The sequence below is a fragment of the Mchenga conophoros genome, linkage group LG4, assembly GCF_057382185.1.
Source record: "Mchenga conophoros isolate Kocher_MC1m ecotype Shallow Benthic linkage group LG4, M_conophoros_male_GT1.1, whole genome shotgun sequence".
Classification (NCBI taxonomy): domain Eukaryota; kingdom Metazoa; phylum Chordata; class Actinopteri; order Cichliformes; family Cichlidae; genus Mchenga; species Mchenga conophoros.
In genome coordinates, this window is record NC_140529.1 from 15347697 (window position 1) to 15363273 (window position 15577).

At 41.4% G+C, this 15577-nt stretch overlaps 1 protein-coding gene across 4 annotated transcripts; it reads left to right on the forward strand.

Moving 5' to 3' along the window:
* Positions 1–4189: 4189 nt before the first annotated feature.
* On the forward strand, positions 4190–13274 carry LOC146575754 (PHD finger protein 12-like). 4 transcript variants are annotated; one of them, XM_085270619.1, is made up of 8 exons: positions 4190–4465; positions 4866–4957; positions 5626–6231; positions 7646–8024; positions 8139–8234; positions 9963–10045; positions 10211–10349; positions 12098–13274. In XM_085270619.1, the coding sequence occupies exons 4-8, from the start codon at positions 7907–7909 to the stop codon at positions 12568–12570; spliced, it is 909 nt and encodes a 302-aa protein (XP_085126745.1). In that variant the 5' UTR covers positions 4190–4465; positions 4866–4957; positions 5626–6231; positions 7646–7906; the 3' UTR covers positions 12571–13274. The 4 variants fall into 4 exon arrangements, with proteins under 4 accessions (XP_085126745.1, XP_085126744.1, XP_085126743.1 ...); XM_085270618.1 differs by having other exon boundaries at positions 4190–4957; XM_085270617.1 differs by having other exon boundaries at positions 4866–6231.
* Positions 13275–15577: the final 2303 nt, after the last annotated feature.

Here is a 15577-nt window from a genome sequence, read left to right on the forward strand (position 1 = left end):
AGCATTGTCACAAAGGAAAGAAGGATGGAAGGAAGGATCACATGCATTGTCACAAAGGAAAGAAGGATAGAAGGAAGGATCATAAGCTTTGTCACAAAGGAAAGAACGATGGAAGGAAGGATCACAAGCTTTGTCACAAAGGAAAGAAGGATGGAAGGAAGGATCACATGCATTGTTACAGAGGAAAGAAGGATGGAAGGAAGGATCACATGCATTGTCACAAAGGAAGGAAGGATGGAAGGAAGGATCACAAGCATTGTCACAAAGGAAAGAAGGATGGAAGGAAGGATCACACGCTTTGTCACAAAGGAAAGAAGGATGGAAGGAAGGATCACATGCATTGTCACAAAGGAAAGAAGGATGGAAGGAAGGATCAAATGCATTGTTACAGAGGAAAGAAGGATGGGAGGAAGGATCACATGCATTGTCACAAAGGAAAGAAGGATGGAAGGAAGGATCACAAGCATTGTCACAAAGGAAAGAAGGATGGAAGGAAGGATCACATGCATTGTCACAAAGGAAAGAAGGATGGAAGGAAGGATCATAAGCTTTGTCACAAAGGAAAGAAGGATGGAAGGAAGGATCACATGCATTGTCACAAAGGAAAGAAGGATGGAAGGAAGGATCACATGCATTGTCACAAAGGAAAGAAGGATGGAAGGAAGGATCACAAGCATTGTCACAAAGGAAAGAAAGATGGAAGGAAGGATCACAAGCTTTGTCACAAAGGAAAGAAGGATGGAAGGAAGGATCACATGCATTGTCACAGAGGAAAGAAGGATGGAAGGAAGGATCACATGCATTGTCACAAAGGAAAGAAGGATGGAAGGAAGGATCACAAGCATTGTCACGAAGGAAAGAAGGATGGAAGGAAGGATCACAAGCTTTGTCACAAAGGAAAGAAGGATGGAAGGAAGGATCACATGCATTGTCACAGAGGAAAGAAGGATGGAAGGAAGGATCACAAGCATTGTCACAAAGGAAAGAAGGATGGAAGGAAGGATCACAAGCATTGTCACAAAGGAAAGAAGGATGGAAGGAAGGATCACAAGCATTGTCACAAAGGAAAGAAGGATGGAAGGAAGGATCACAAGCTTTGTCACAAAGGAAAGAAGGATGGAAGGAAGGAAAGATCACAAGCTTTGTCACAAGTGCAATACTTTAATTTTCTGCTGCTCATTCCTGTGCAATATCCCATCTGCCCTCCCGTCATATTTCTTTTCAAGATTTTCTTATTTAATCACTAATGTACATATATTTATATTTATAGATACATATATATTCAGTCATCTTTTCTCTTTTACCATGTCTCTCTAATATTTTGCTCCTTACTATTTTTCTATTTTCTTTATTATTTCATTTTATTTTAATATATTTTCTCCTACTGTGCATGCTGCTGAGTGACTGCTGCTCGTCAAACACATTTAATTGCAATGATGACCCTGTGCTAACTTGCATATGACAAATAAACCTGAAAACTAAAACTAAACAAAGGAAAGAAGACAGTTCGACCAAAGACTGCAGCCAATGATTGATGAAGTTGAAAAGCTTAAAACTGAGCTTGACTACTTCAAAAAACAGGACACAATCAAGAACAAACGGATCGAGGATCTAACTAAAGAAAACAAAGAACTTTGGCAGAATAATGAGATGCTGTCTTCTGTTGTGGACGACAGGACCAGTATCTCAGACAGGTTGGACTCGATAAAAGATGACAACGAAGCTCTCATAAAGTTCCGCGCTGAACTTAATAGGAAACATGAAGAAGATGTTGAAGTGCTGCAAGCACTGCTGGAAACGGAAAAAGAAAAATTTGCGCGTCAGCAGTTTCACAACAGCCAAGTCGTCGACTTACTGGTGAAACGCCACAAAGAGGAGAAAAATCGGATGCAGCAATTTTATGACGAAAATACATCAAAACTCACAGACAAAGCATATGCTGCAGAAACAAAGTTAAAAATCGTCATAGGCATTTATGATAAATATATTGCAAAGCTTGAGAGGAAAATGGAAATTGGTAAACGTGTGAGCATCAATGCAGTCTATGAACGTGAGGAGGAACATAAACCCTCGCAGTTTTGGATCGAGGACATTTTGGCGCATAATGCGAAGCTGCAGGACCTAAATGAATTCATGGGTAAAACTGTGAATGATTTAACAGATGAGAAAGCTCAAATGGGGAAGACCATCAACGAAAAAACGGCCCAGCAAATGGAGATGAAACAAAAATGTCAGAGAAATATTAGGGCTCTGGCCTTTGAAAAGAAAATGAAGGCTGTGGTCGAAGATGAAAATGATTCTCTGAAAAAGAAAAATGAAGACATAAAAAAGGCCCTAAGCAAAGAGAAGGAAGAACACAGAAAGACAGCAGTGGACATGCATAAAGTAAAAACGGCACACAATCAGGCACTGGCTGAAAAGATCTCACTGGAAGAGCAACTGCGCGCCACAAAAAAGCAAACAGAAATATTCACACAAAAAACGAATTGCCTGGAAAAGAAAAAGCGCCACTTCCAAGAGGAATTGTACTAGTGCGTTTTGTCCTTTGAAAAGGCATTTCCACATGCAGGTCACTTCAGAGAAAAAGAAAAGGTGGAATTTAGGGATATGTTCCACAACTTGAAAAAGAAATACGTAGACGGTGTGGAAGGCATCCCCTTTGTTGGAACAACGAAGGAGTTTCTTGAAAAACAGCTGAACTGTCTACGTATCAGATGCAAGGATCTAGATGCAGCTTTACTAGATAAAACACGGGAGCTGGAATCATTTAAAAAGCAGTACAATGATATGGTAAAGTCTTCCCAATACGCTTTATTCAAACAAAAACAGGAGCTCATTGGACCAGTGAACCAGATGATCAGAAAGGCTGCCAATGAAGAAAAAGAGATAGGTCATCTAAAATCTAGAGTGAAAGACGTTCAACTCCAGCTTAAATTAGAAAGACAGAAAGGACAAAAGCTCGCACCGGTGGTCCATAGAGGCGTGATGGGGAGATGTTATGAGGAGACTCCGACTCCGTCTCAGATCTTTCCACAGATTAAACCTCATCCACCTCCAGTGCCTCCAAAACACCCTGGCAGACGAAGGCCTTCCCCAGAGTCTCCATCAACACCACCTTTCCTCAATTCTTATGATGTATTACCACCAATTGGAATAGGCCATTAGAAGTATACTTCATCTTGTCTCCCTCTATTCTCTTTCCATCACCCCCAACCGGTCGCAGCAGATGGCCGCCCCTTCTTGAGCCTGGTTCTGCCGGAGGTTTCTTCCTAAAGGGAGTTTTTCCTCCCCACTGTCGCCCAGTGCTTGCTCAAAGGGGATCATTGGGGTTTTCTGGCTTTTTCTGTAGTGTTTTCACCTTACAGTATAAAGCAGCTTGAGGAGACTGTTGTTTTGCCATGATGCAATATAGTATTAAATATTGCTAAATTATAGCATCAAAGTAAAACAAAAAATACTTCAATGAAATTAATCAAAATGTCTAATCTGGCAAAAAAAAAAAGAAAAGAAAAGATAAAAGGTTTCACCTTTAAATAAAAATCCAAATCACAAACATTCTGATTTTTGTTGTGTTTTTTTTGTGTGTGTTGTCAAGTATAAAAGTTTTGCACTCTGTCACGGTCTTGATGTCTGCCCGGCCGGCTCCGCAAGGTTACATATGTTTATTGTGTTGCTGCTTTCTTCCACTCGTCATTCTGCCTGGGCGGAGCTCAGGCCCACGCACCTGTCTGCAATTACGCTGCAACGTGTCCTGTCTGTATGAAGACTGAGAGCTGTATTAGATTATAATATTATTTTATGCCATGTTAGACCCCTAAGTAAAGGTTGTGAATTATTATGTAGTTTTAGTTGGCATTATTCTCCTGAATTAGAATAAGCTGATAACTATTGCATTAGTTAAACTGATTTGCATTACATTAGACTGCTGATTTATTGTGGATGAATGATATTGTTTTATGATGCATTATACTGCTGAGTTATAAGAAATACTGTTTGCAGAAAGTCATCGCCTTATTTGTCTGATTAGAAGAGAACGGAACATGCTGGAGTTTTCTGCCCCATCTCAGCAGGAGCAGATAGACGGGGAGCCAAGGTCGTAGCTTAGGCGCTGTGTGAGAGAAAGCATGTGAATGTTTAGGCTTTTTATGATAAGGTGGAGGCACCAGAGGCTATAAGAGTTTGAGCAATGCTCCACCATTTTGAGATCTGAGGCTCACTGCATCAGTGTCCATCTCCCACGTGTGTGACCATTAAAATCATCGTTTGACTCAACCCGACCGGACCAGTGTTGTTATTGTGGTTTTTTCTCTTGTCTCCATCCCCAATATTTTGAACCTTAACATTTTGGGGGCTCGTCCTGTGGTATTGGGGTGGAATTTAAAAGTTTGGACGGTCTGAGGTTGTTGAACGGACAGGCACGAGCCAGTGGTCTGATGTGAGTGGGCATAAGCCGGCTTATCTAAAGGTAAGGCACTACCTGTTGAATTATTTCCAAAGTGTGCCAAATTGGATATGACTAAATTAAAGTCTACTCACTGAAATTACTGGTGGGTGTCTGTTTTGATTTTGATGAGGATCCCCGTGTGTGTGTTATGCAGTTAAAGTCGGCTAAGAGTCTTTAATGAAGTTTAAAAAGTATGAAAGAAATGCTGGGTTAGAGTCCCAAGGAATTGAGTAAAGGCTCAAGTAGTTTGGTAGGGAATTGGTCATGTTGTTGGTTAAAGTCCAAATTGGTTATAAGTGTGGTCCTGTGTGATTATAAGTGAGGGGAAACGGCTCCATTGACCTCTAGGTGGCACTTGCCTTAGTCAGACTCTTGTTTTAGGGTGTTGACTGTTGTTTCTAATTTTTATAAATTATTATAGGACGGCACTGGAAGATGCTAAGAAGCGCATAGCCCGGAGGTTATGCTCCCTCCTGGCCGTGGACGCGCGGTCTTGACCTGTCGGCGAAAAGGGTTAGTTCAGTTTGGCTTATCTGTGGGGTACAGGGCATCCTGAAATAAGCTAGGAGTTCGATTCTCCTCACCGTTGGAAACGGTGTGATGTGCTTTTTTGGACACAGTTAAATTGAGTTAGGGATTTTAGAAATCAGGCCATAGGCTGTTCTGGAGGAAACAGATACTGGTTAATTGATTACAAAAAAGTGAGACTTTCTTCGGTAAGACCCGTTATTTTAAATTTGTCGAAATTTGTTAGGTGCTGAATCTGTCAGGCCTGTCAGTGATTGTAAATATAAGACGTCTTTGTAATATAAGATAAAAGAGTTTTGTCTGAGCTTTGTGTGACCCTGTGTGTGACGACAGCGCACTGCAGCGCTGCGAGCTATTTTTAGACTGTGTGTGAACATGCAAATGAGCTGTGACGCGCACAGAGGACTTTTGCTTCCTGTTTAGCGTGTTATTGAGTTTTATCATTTTGATTTGCAAATAATGATACATGCCTGTAATTAAAACGCTGTTTTTGCTGATTATAATAGTACAGATAAGGTTTTGAATGACTACGCTGAATGTTTGATGTTTGGCTGAGTTTTGATATAGAAGAGACAAATCGTGCATGATTAAGACCGGCACGTCAGCTGGCAGAGTAAGATTGTGATGAAAATGATATTAAATAAATCTCTCAGTGTGTTGATACAGGTGGCCTGAGGATGAAGTTCAGGGTGTAGAGCTCGAGAGTTCTACAGTTTCTGCTCCGACCCTGCGACTCCTCAAGAGACTCTTTCAGCTCCTAATAGCGGCTGCAATGGAGAGAAACCCCACTCAGTTTCAGCTGGATTCAGGATGTCATCGCTCTCCAGTGTAGTATCATGCAACACCTATCCATCAAACAGAAGGCCTCATCAACAGAGTGGCACTTTGAGAAGAAAATACACAATCAAGTGGAACATCAGAGGACATGAAAAAGGCTGAGCTACAGAACAGACTGAAGGCTGGGAAAACGCCATCAGCTTCTGCCTCTGGACTGGTGAACCACATAGGAACAGAAACGGTTAAGAAGGAACCCGAGAGCACTGTAAATGCATGTGCCCAACAGAACTGCCCCACTGCCCCCACGATATGGCCCCACAGTGGCCAACAGAACCACAGGAGCCAGACAGAGCCCCAGGAGGAGTGTGTGAGCACCGATGAAAAGCCCTCCTTCTCAATCACCAGCAGTTCCTTCACAGATGCACCATCTAGAGGCAGCCAGGAGCACGACACAGTAATGTTTGGATCAGCACCTACTCCAGGTACACATCAGAAATGTCAAAGCTGCAGTCTAAATGTATCACTTTATACAGCTAATAATAATAATAATAATAATAATAATAATAATAATAATAATAATAATATACTCAAGTACCGGTAATCATTATGTTACTCTCTCCTCATTATACGTGTAAGGGGACCATGGTGTGCATGAGAGAACATTTAATTTGAGGCTATAGCAACATTATTTTACATATTTAAATTAATATAAATACATTTTTAACTTTAAGAAATTGTGTTAATAGTCATGCTGTTAGGCTGAATTATTATTAGTATTAACATCTCCACTTTCATAACGTCTGTTTTGCATTAAAGCACAGAGAATGCCTCAGAACTGAGAATGGTTATATGCTCACCTTTCTTCACTGCAGCCACTACATGCTTGTTTCAAGGCTTACACACATTCACTCACACACTTTAACACACATGCAGGGGCAGGGATAGCTCAGTAGGTAGAGCGGTTGCCCCATGATCGGAAGGTCAGGGGTTCGAATCCCCTGAACGGCTACCCTGAGGTACCCTTGAGCAAGGTACCATCCCTACACGCTGCTCCCTGGGCGCTGCACTGGTGGCTTCCCACTGCTTCACTGAGTGAATGGGTCAAATGCAGAGAAGAATTTCCCCACGGGGATCAATAAAAGTGTACATTATTATTATCATTATTATTCACACGCGTGCACACTGACCAACTCTGCTTCATCCAGGAGATGCGTTACTGTCAGAACTCTTTTTTCCCCTTATAATGTAAGAAAGAGCTCCAAGCAGATGGGAAGAAGGCCTTTTTATTTCATGCCTCAGTCTAGGATGGATGGGATGCATAGCTTATTTTATTTGGCAGATCACTTAAAATTGTGATTCTGTTATTTCTACTTTTAATAATTTATCAGTTTTTTGTCTTTAGGAAAATGTTTCTTCAAGAAAGTGGAAATGTGATTGTGATATGGGATGTAAATACAGTGAAAGAGTTGAGCTCTTTTGGCAGATACTGTGTATTGTTAAACTATCAAAACAAGCATTTTCTAAAGTGGAAACAAATGAAAAGTTCATTTTAAAAGACCTGAGTTTTCTCTCTTTTGAATGTTTACTGTTGCTATTAATTGAATACTCACTGCTGACATAATCGATAGTGCTAACAATTTTCTTGCATATTTTGTATCGTGCAGCCCCATTTATCCAAAGGATACATGGCCATTTAAGAGCACATTTTATTTTCAGTTACTGAGTTATGAAGAAAAAAAAGGTATTCAGATACAACTTGCTTTGCCTTCTATCTCAGTAATAGTTCCTGTGCACTTTTTTCCTTTATAGTGAACTATCAAAAACTGTGTTTTTTCTGGTCCTTCTTTTATCTCATCTCATCAATTTGTCTGTTTTTTTTTCTCTCCTGTCCCTCAGACATAAAGGCTGCTCCTGCACTGACGGACTCACTGCTCCCCAACACACTGCCCTCCATCACCAACCTGTCCAGCTGCATGAAGGATGGAAAAGAGGAGGATGGGGGTGAGTTTGTCACTCTGCGGCCACATGTGACAGTTTAAGAGCCTTCATATTGCTGTGTTCTGCTATGAAGCACACGAAGATGTAATTAGCTTTCAGCGGTTGTGTGTGTTTGTGTTTTTGTGCACATCGATCGAGCTGGACAAACTGGATACAGAGATGATCAAGCTCTTGGCACATCAGAGGATCCAGCAGCTCTTTGCTCCCAAAGTGCCCAGCACTCAACCTCCCCCCACCACCAGCACTACCCCAAAAACCTCAGCACCCCACCCAAACAGTAAGACACCTTTGCACTACAGTTTAGTCTGTTTACTTGTCAAGAAGTCAGTTTTTCTGCTGTTTGATTGCTGTTTTGTTCTAATTATTAAAACCTACACGCTCCTCCTTCCAGGTCAGAAAAAGGTGCAAGCCAGAGCGGTCTTTTACCCTCTGACAGGAAGAGGAGCAGCTGTCAGCATGTGCTATAGGACGTTACACATAGGATCAGGTAGGACATTCAGTCGCTGTGACTTTGACCCTGCTGCATTCTGTGCCCTGGCTCTGAGCCACTCTTAGGTTTCACCTGTGATGTGGGAAAGGTTCACGTAGGAGAACAGCATTAAAGCTGGTCTCACGTAGTTTTTTGAAATTATACCAGTTCACCAAACTCAAGTCAATCATGTTTGATTTAGGTTATATTCTTGCCTTGTGACTAAAGTTTAGTAAGACCGAAGTAGAACATAGGTAGGGCCCCATCATACCTGCTGTGTGGTGCCTGGCAAATGTCACCGTACAGCAAAGTTGATGTTGCATGTTGTAAGCTGTCATCTCTGCTGGTCATGCACTTCTCCATTTTTATAATCTGGTGTGTTGTTGCATTGCTGCTGCAGCTGGGTTAAAGTCTGTTTTTAATGGCATCCTAACATCATATCAGTACAGAAGTTTAGAGGTTCACAGGTTTCACAGAGGGAGATGTTGAAACTTTGAAACTTTGCAAAAACTTTAAAATTCCTTGTCTTCCAACTTTGACTTCTTCTCCTTCTATACCAGCGCTGATTTGGAGGACGGGCAACACCTGTTGTTCAGAAGAATACTGCAGCACGTACATGCACCGTAACAGCTAGCATGAATGGATATAGCTGTGTGATGGTATTACTGGTGACACGCAAAGCTGCCAACACAGCAGGTATACCAGGGCCCCTGGTTTGGTGTCTTGGCTCTGAGCTAATCACTCCTACAGATATAAAACTGGGAAGTGATGCAGAAGCAGTGTGTGGAAAAACTAACAACACCCCATCGTTCATCAGCTTGCAGAACCACCAGACAGATTTGCTGACGTGCTTGGAGTCATTGCACTGCCTGAGCCTTGGTGGCTGTTTTTGGACTTTGGGCATCAGGACTTTTGGACTCCTGGGAATATTTTGCAGCTGTCTTGCATGTTTTCCACTTGAATAATGAATAATCTTTCTCATGGTAGAATTATGAGCATGTTTGGGACTGGCTTCATGCAACTTCAGATACTGACATGCAGCACTCATTTATTCTTTAAGACATCTTTCCTCTTTGGCATTATGTCGACAGACACCAGAATGCTTCTGAGTTTATAGAGGTGGTCACTCGTGCTGATAATCAGTTAATCAGCTACTTGTCATCTTTATTTATATGGAAGCAACAGGGGTTTGCTTAGTGCTTCATACACTAATTCTGCATTTTGGCTTCTTTTTTGTCAAATACATGACAGTAGTGTCATATTTTATAGTTCATTTGAGGTTATATATCAAGATTTAATTTCAAGACCTGCTAAAAACAAGATAATTTTTATTTTGTCCTAATATGTAAACCTTGACAGAAGGTATCCTTTTAACCATGACTGTACTTCTGCACGACATGCAGCAGTACACAACAGAGTATAATATAATATAATAATATACTGAGCCTGTACTAACTCCCAATCTCTGTATCATTAGTCAGGTTGAGTGATAGTTGATACCGTCATCTTTAAATCAGAGTATTTTAAGCGAGTTGTCTGTGAAAGTAAGTTCTTAGACCTGTGAGGGTCACAACAGGACCATGTGGAATAAAAACTACTGAACAAAAACACAATATGTCACATTGGAGTGCAGGTCATTAAAATACATTTTGACACGTCAATATTGCAGAAAAAAAATCCATGTTGCAAATCTGTATTCTTTGTGTTGTGGGAAAGGGTGTTTAAGTCTTTAACTGTTTCTTTAAGGTGCTGACATGGATGTGTGCCTTACAAACTACGGTCACTGCAACTACGTATCGGGGAAACATGCCTGTATTTTCTATGATGAGGTGAGGCCGTTAAACTACATCACTCTGCAGAGCACTCCTGTGGTTGTCAAAGGAGCTTGCAAAGCTCCTTTGACTACGATGACCTGGATGACTGAGAACCTTCACAGACACTCCTGTGGTTGTTAGTGACCAAGATGTAAATTATGTGTGTTTGTCGTCCTTCAGAATACCAAGCATTATGAGCTTCTGAACTATAGCGAGCATGGCACCACAGTGGATAATGTCCTGTACTCGTGCGATTTCTCTGAGAAGACCTCACCATGTCCACCCGGTGGCCTGGTAGCCAAAGTCCAAGGAATCATTCGTAAGTACATCTCCGTCATCTGTTTGGATTGGCTTGAAGGAACCCAGGTCTGCGTGCCCAGTTTGACCATCTTCATCCACTTAGCCACTCATCTGTATGTGTCCTGGTTAAAATAGTTAAAATTTTATTTGTGAAGAAATCATAACATCATTGCTTCTGTAAATTAAAGGAATACTTTAATTTATACTCTAATACTGAAAAGAATCATTTTTAGTTTGGCTAGAATTTCAGGAAGTGTAGCCCCCCATGTGCTTAATGTCAGTGTCCTGTTTGTTACACTGACACTGCTCCTGCAGTATTGGACAGCTTTTAGTGTTCTTCATCCAAATTGTGGTCAAGGTCACATTTGTCATTCTTAATGGGTACATGTAATTAGTTTATGCAGTGCAGTGAACCAATGACAAGAAAACTTATCAGCTTCTTGCTGTAATTCATACCTTACAGTAGCCTATGAGATGTGCTGAGCTATACGTGCTTATTTTTAAGTGAATAATATTAAATGGTAAATGGCCTGTATTTATATAGCGCTTTACTAGTCCCTAAGGACTCCAAAGCGCTTTACATATCCAGTCATCCACACATTCACACACACACATATTAGCTTAATATAAAACTAAAATAAATGGTAAATGGCCTGCATTTGTATAGCGCTCTACTCAGTCTCTAAGGACCCCAAAGCGCTTTACACTACATTCAGTCATTCACACACACAGGCAATGGTAAGCTACATTGTAGCCACAGCTGCCCTGGGGCACACTGACAGAGGCGAGGCTGCCGGACACTGGCGCCACCGGGCCCTCTGACCACCACCAGTAGGCAAACACGGGGTTAGTATCTTGCCCAACAATATTTGGCATGCAGCCAGGAGGCAGCCTGGGATCGAACCACCAATCTTCTGATTAATGGCTGACCTGCTCTGCCACATGAGCTACAGCCACCCCAAAATAAATAAGTGAACATCATCATTAGCTGTCTTCAGTCAGCCCATGTTCTTGGACTGCAGCTGCTGGCTCTTGTTCTGCTCTGAGTCCCAGTGAGCTCATTGTATTCTCATTGTGTGAGAACTGCACACGAACCAGTTCTCCGTCTGTTGTAGGTTCTGGTTAGAGTGCCAGCTTGAAGTGCAGGAAAAAAACAAACCATGAGTTTGGTATTGGAATTCATCTCCATCCATAATGGCGATCTAGCCAGCGAGCCTGCTGGTAGAGAAAACACCAAATGGGAAAGAACGGGCTGGCTTATTATTAGCTATTGCAATTTCAAAGTAAAAGTAAGGATGTAGTAAACGTACAGTACAGTGGTAAACTTGGTGCATGTGGCATTGTAGCAATGAGAAAGGTAAATAAAGTGCTAAAATGAGCAGTCAGATATACTTGTTCTGTGGCAGACCACGTTATGTAAAGTCTGAATGTTGCTGTATCACATAAAGCTTCCAGTCTTAATCTGTTATTAAAGATCATTTGGACAGATGTTTGATTAGTAAAGAGCTGCAGTGTGAAACAGCATTAAATCAAATTTCTCTGAAACTGTTTATAGATGATGAGTGTAAAACATGTTTGCCAGAGTTCAGCTTTCCACTTGATTTTAGTCTCATTTTCAAAACAAAGTGTTCATTTTTTATTTTGTGGATAAAATGTAATCAGTGAAATCTTTTCATGGTTGCATTGTCTCCACATTAATGGAGTTTACTGTGACACTAGTCTGGACAGACGTCTTTCTCAGACCTGCTGCATTTCTTCTTTGCGTAGGTCGCAGTAAGAAACGGGAAGAGGACGAGGGAGCCAACTCCATGGTGGGGTTGTTGCCAGTAGGAGGAGTGATGAGTAGCCAATGTCAGGGTGGTGCTGAGCCGTCTTGTAGCTGCAAAGCGAGTAGCTCCAGTCTAATTGGAGGCAGCGGGGCAGGCTGGGAGGGCACGGCGCTGCTCCACCATGGTAGCTACATCAAACTGGGCTGCCTCCAATTTGTCTTTAGCATCACTGAGTTTGCCAGTAAGCAGCCCAAAGAGGAGCAGGCCACTACACCTGCTGCCAGTTGCACAAGCACCAACACCAGCAGCAGCAGTGTCATCAGCACCACCCTCACCACCACCGCTAACACCTCCACACCACCACCACCCAGCACTGCCACAACAAGCGGCTTTTCCAACCAGGATGAGGCTGACTCTGAGACTGTACCTCCCCACCAAGTGCCCGTACTGCGTTTTAACTCTGTTCCATAATCCGCACAGGAAGCCCCGCCCTGCCTCTTATTTTGCACCTTCTGTGTCACGACGAAGGGAAAGCTGCACAGCTGGTTGGTCAACAGGGAAAAGTTCTTTTTTTTTTTTTAATAGTTTATATCTTTGCATGAACTTGAAGTATTATTGACAATCTCTTTTTTTCTTTTTTCTTTTAAATGACTGACGTAACCGTTAGGACCGTTAGGTCTTTGAGCAAACATTACTTCCTTGCGCTCAATCTTTGTTTTTGCCAGTATATTAGTTATGTATGGTGTAACCTTTTTGTCAGTCAGCCCATTTAGCACAAACATTTTTTGTTTTTTTTCCTTTGTAGTATTCAATTCCATACATTCTAATTTCTTTTGCTGCTTTTGCACCACAGGTAGCTATATATGTATGAAAACATACATGCTTATACACTATAACATGTATATATAATGTAAATACATTTTAATTCAGTGCCTCTCGATTGGAGAAACATTGGATTTCATTTAGATTTGCCATTTTTTGGTTTTTAACTGTACAGCTCATTGAATTTGTGATACTGTGTAGAGTACCAGACGTTTTGTGATAAAACTTGTTCTTAGTCTGTACTTTCCGCTGTAGTCCATCTGTAAATACCGTATAGTTTTAGCATTCATTTTAACATCTTGTGCTGCTGTGTATATAAGCACTCTTTGTCTGTACCTGCTTGTCTGTTCAAACCTGTGAATACAGAAAGTTTCTAAGAACAAACTCAGTGTTTATGCCTGTTATTTTCAGCCTTGTTTTAGGTCCACTTTGAGCTCTAGTTTGGTTTTCACTTTCTGAGACAGCAAGTTCAGTACTGACAGGGGTGGATCTACAGGGGTGGCATTGGGTGGGCATGTGCCACCCTAAAATAATCTTTGCCACACCCTAGTTGTTTGCATATGACATGTTGTTTATTAAAATAAGCTAGCATTAACACTTTGAGCCTAGCTGCAATTAACGTTGAATATAAATTCTAAAAAATGAATATATTGCATAGCGTTACCCTCCCTCCCCTATTAGAAAATGGTTCAGCCCTGCTTTATTTCTTGTTGTTGGTAGCAACCAATGCCTATGATTGGGCAGAGCACATTTGGAATCAAGAGTTTATCAATGAGGTCGACGCGGACCTGGTCATCATACTGTTCATTCAGAATGCTGGTGGGCTCGGCTTGTTTCAGGACAAAAAAATAAATAAATAAAAATGGACAAAGTGATGACGTGCTCCATGAAAAGCAGACTGTGGGTTGGAACAGAAATAAACAGAGATGTGTTTTGTTTTCATTTCTGTACCTCATGGTTGTTTAATTCAAAAATACAGGAAGCAGCAACAGATGCAAATACAGTTATTAAGGTGTCACACATTAGGGCTTTCACAAAGTTGGTACATTAACTGTTTAGAAATGACAGCTTTAAAAAACATTGTTGTCTCTAGCATGACATGACATGATATGATTTACTTTTAAACTCAAATGTTGCACATTCTTCACAAACAACTACGCTTTAGTTACACCACTTGACACAACATTTTACTATTTATGTAATCTGGTGTATCTGGGTGCTTCACACTATATAGCTACATTGCTTTAGTCCACCTGACAACTTACACCAGTTTAGTCTAGCCCATTGTTAATTATACACCGGCTAGCGAACTACACACCTGAATGCAGCCAGGCTGATTTCATTCTGGCTACATTCCTGTTTCCTATCCTGTTTCCTCAGTTGTCGCCAAATCGTTGCACTGGACTCATTACTCAACCTTGGCTCCCTCGCTTGCATACTCACTTTGCTTAAATTCACCTTGGTGTCCTTTTGCCAAAGCTGCTGCTGCAGAGCTGAAGAGCTGTGGAGAGAGGGCTTGAGTGGAGCGACGTGGAAAGCAGCAAGCTGCATGGTGTTACACTCAGTGTTGGGGAGTAACGCAATACATGTACCAATGCTACGTATTTAAAATACAAAATATGAGTAACTGTATTCCGTTACAATTACCGTTTAAAAAGGTGGTATTCAGAATACAGTTACTTTGTTGAAATAAAGGGATTACACGGTGGTCTTTTCCTGTTAGGCTATGCCCTCTCTATTTTTGGTAATTCCACGCTGGTGGAAACCCAAACAAAACACGCATTAAGAGGCTCTTATGCCTGTGTCTCAATCTCGTGGCCCATGTCACCTCTAATGACATGAAGAAATATTTTTTAAAATTATTATGCAAGAAATTATTTAATATGAAGGCAATAGCAGAGTGTTACAGGCATCGCCCTAAAGAATGTAGCCTCATGGGCAGTGTAGTCCGTGCTGCAGGGAGAATGGACTGCCATACCCGTTATGTGTCTGTGAGCGAGGGAGGGAGAAAAAGGAGAGTGGAAAAGTACGAGCTGTCACTGAGCAGAAACGGGAGCTGGAAGCATGTAAATATAATAATAACCACTGCAGCCAAGAAGAGTGCCTGACGAGCCCAGCTGTAAGTAAGCTATTAAGACTCGACTGTACAATGTGTGCGTGTTTTCCTCCGAAACAATAAGTTTTGTTGGAGCAGCCTTTCAACGCCTCTCTCTGTCTCTCGCTAGCAAAATTGACCCAGACAACAAAGTAAAGCTAGTTTTCGGCTACGAGCCCGACACGAACCCGACGTATTAGCCAGAGGTCCTTTTACTACGGTTCGGAGCCGCGGACCTGTTTTATATAAGCGAGGAATAGTTTTCTATATGAGATCGCTGCAAAAATGGTGAGTACCTTCAGTAATAGTAATAAATCACACAGAAATAGTACATTCATGTAGTTGTAAAAAGCATGATAATATCTCAAGTATTCCAAAGTATTCAGAATACGTTACTCTCAATGAGTAACGTAACGGAATACGTTACAAAATACATTTTAGGGCATGTATTCTGTAATCTGTAGTGGGATACATTTGAAAAGTAACCTTCCCAATGATGTTGCCTCTCCTGACACTTTTCATGTTCCTTGTTTGCCTTGAACTGCTGCCAAGCCTTCCCGT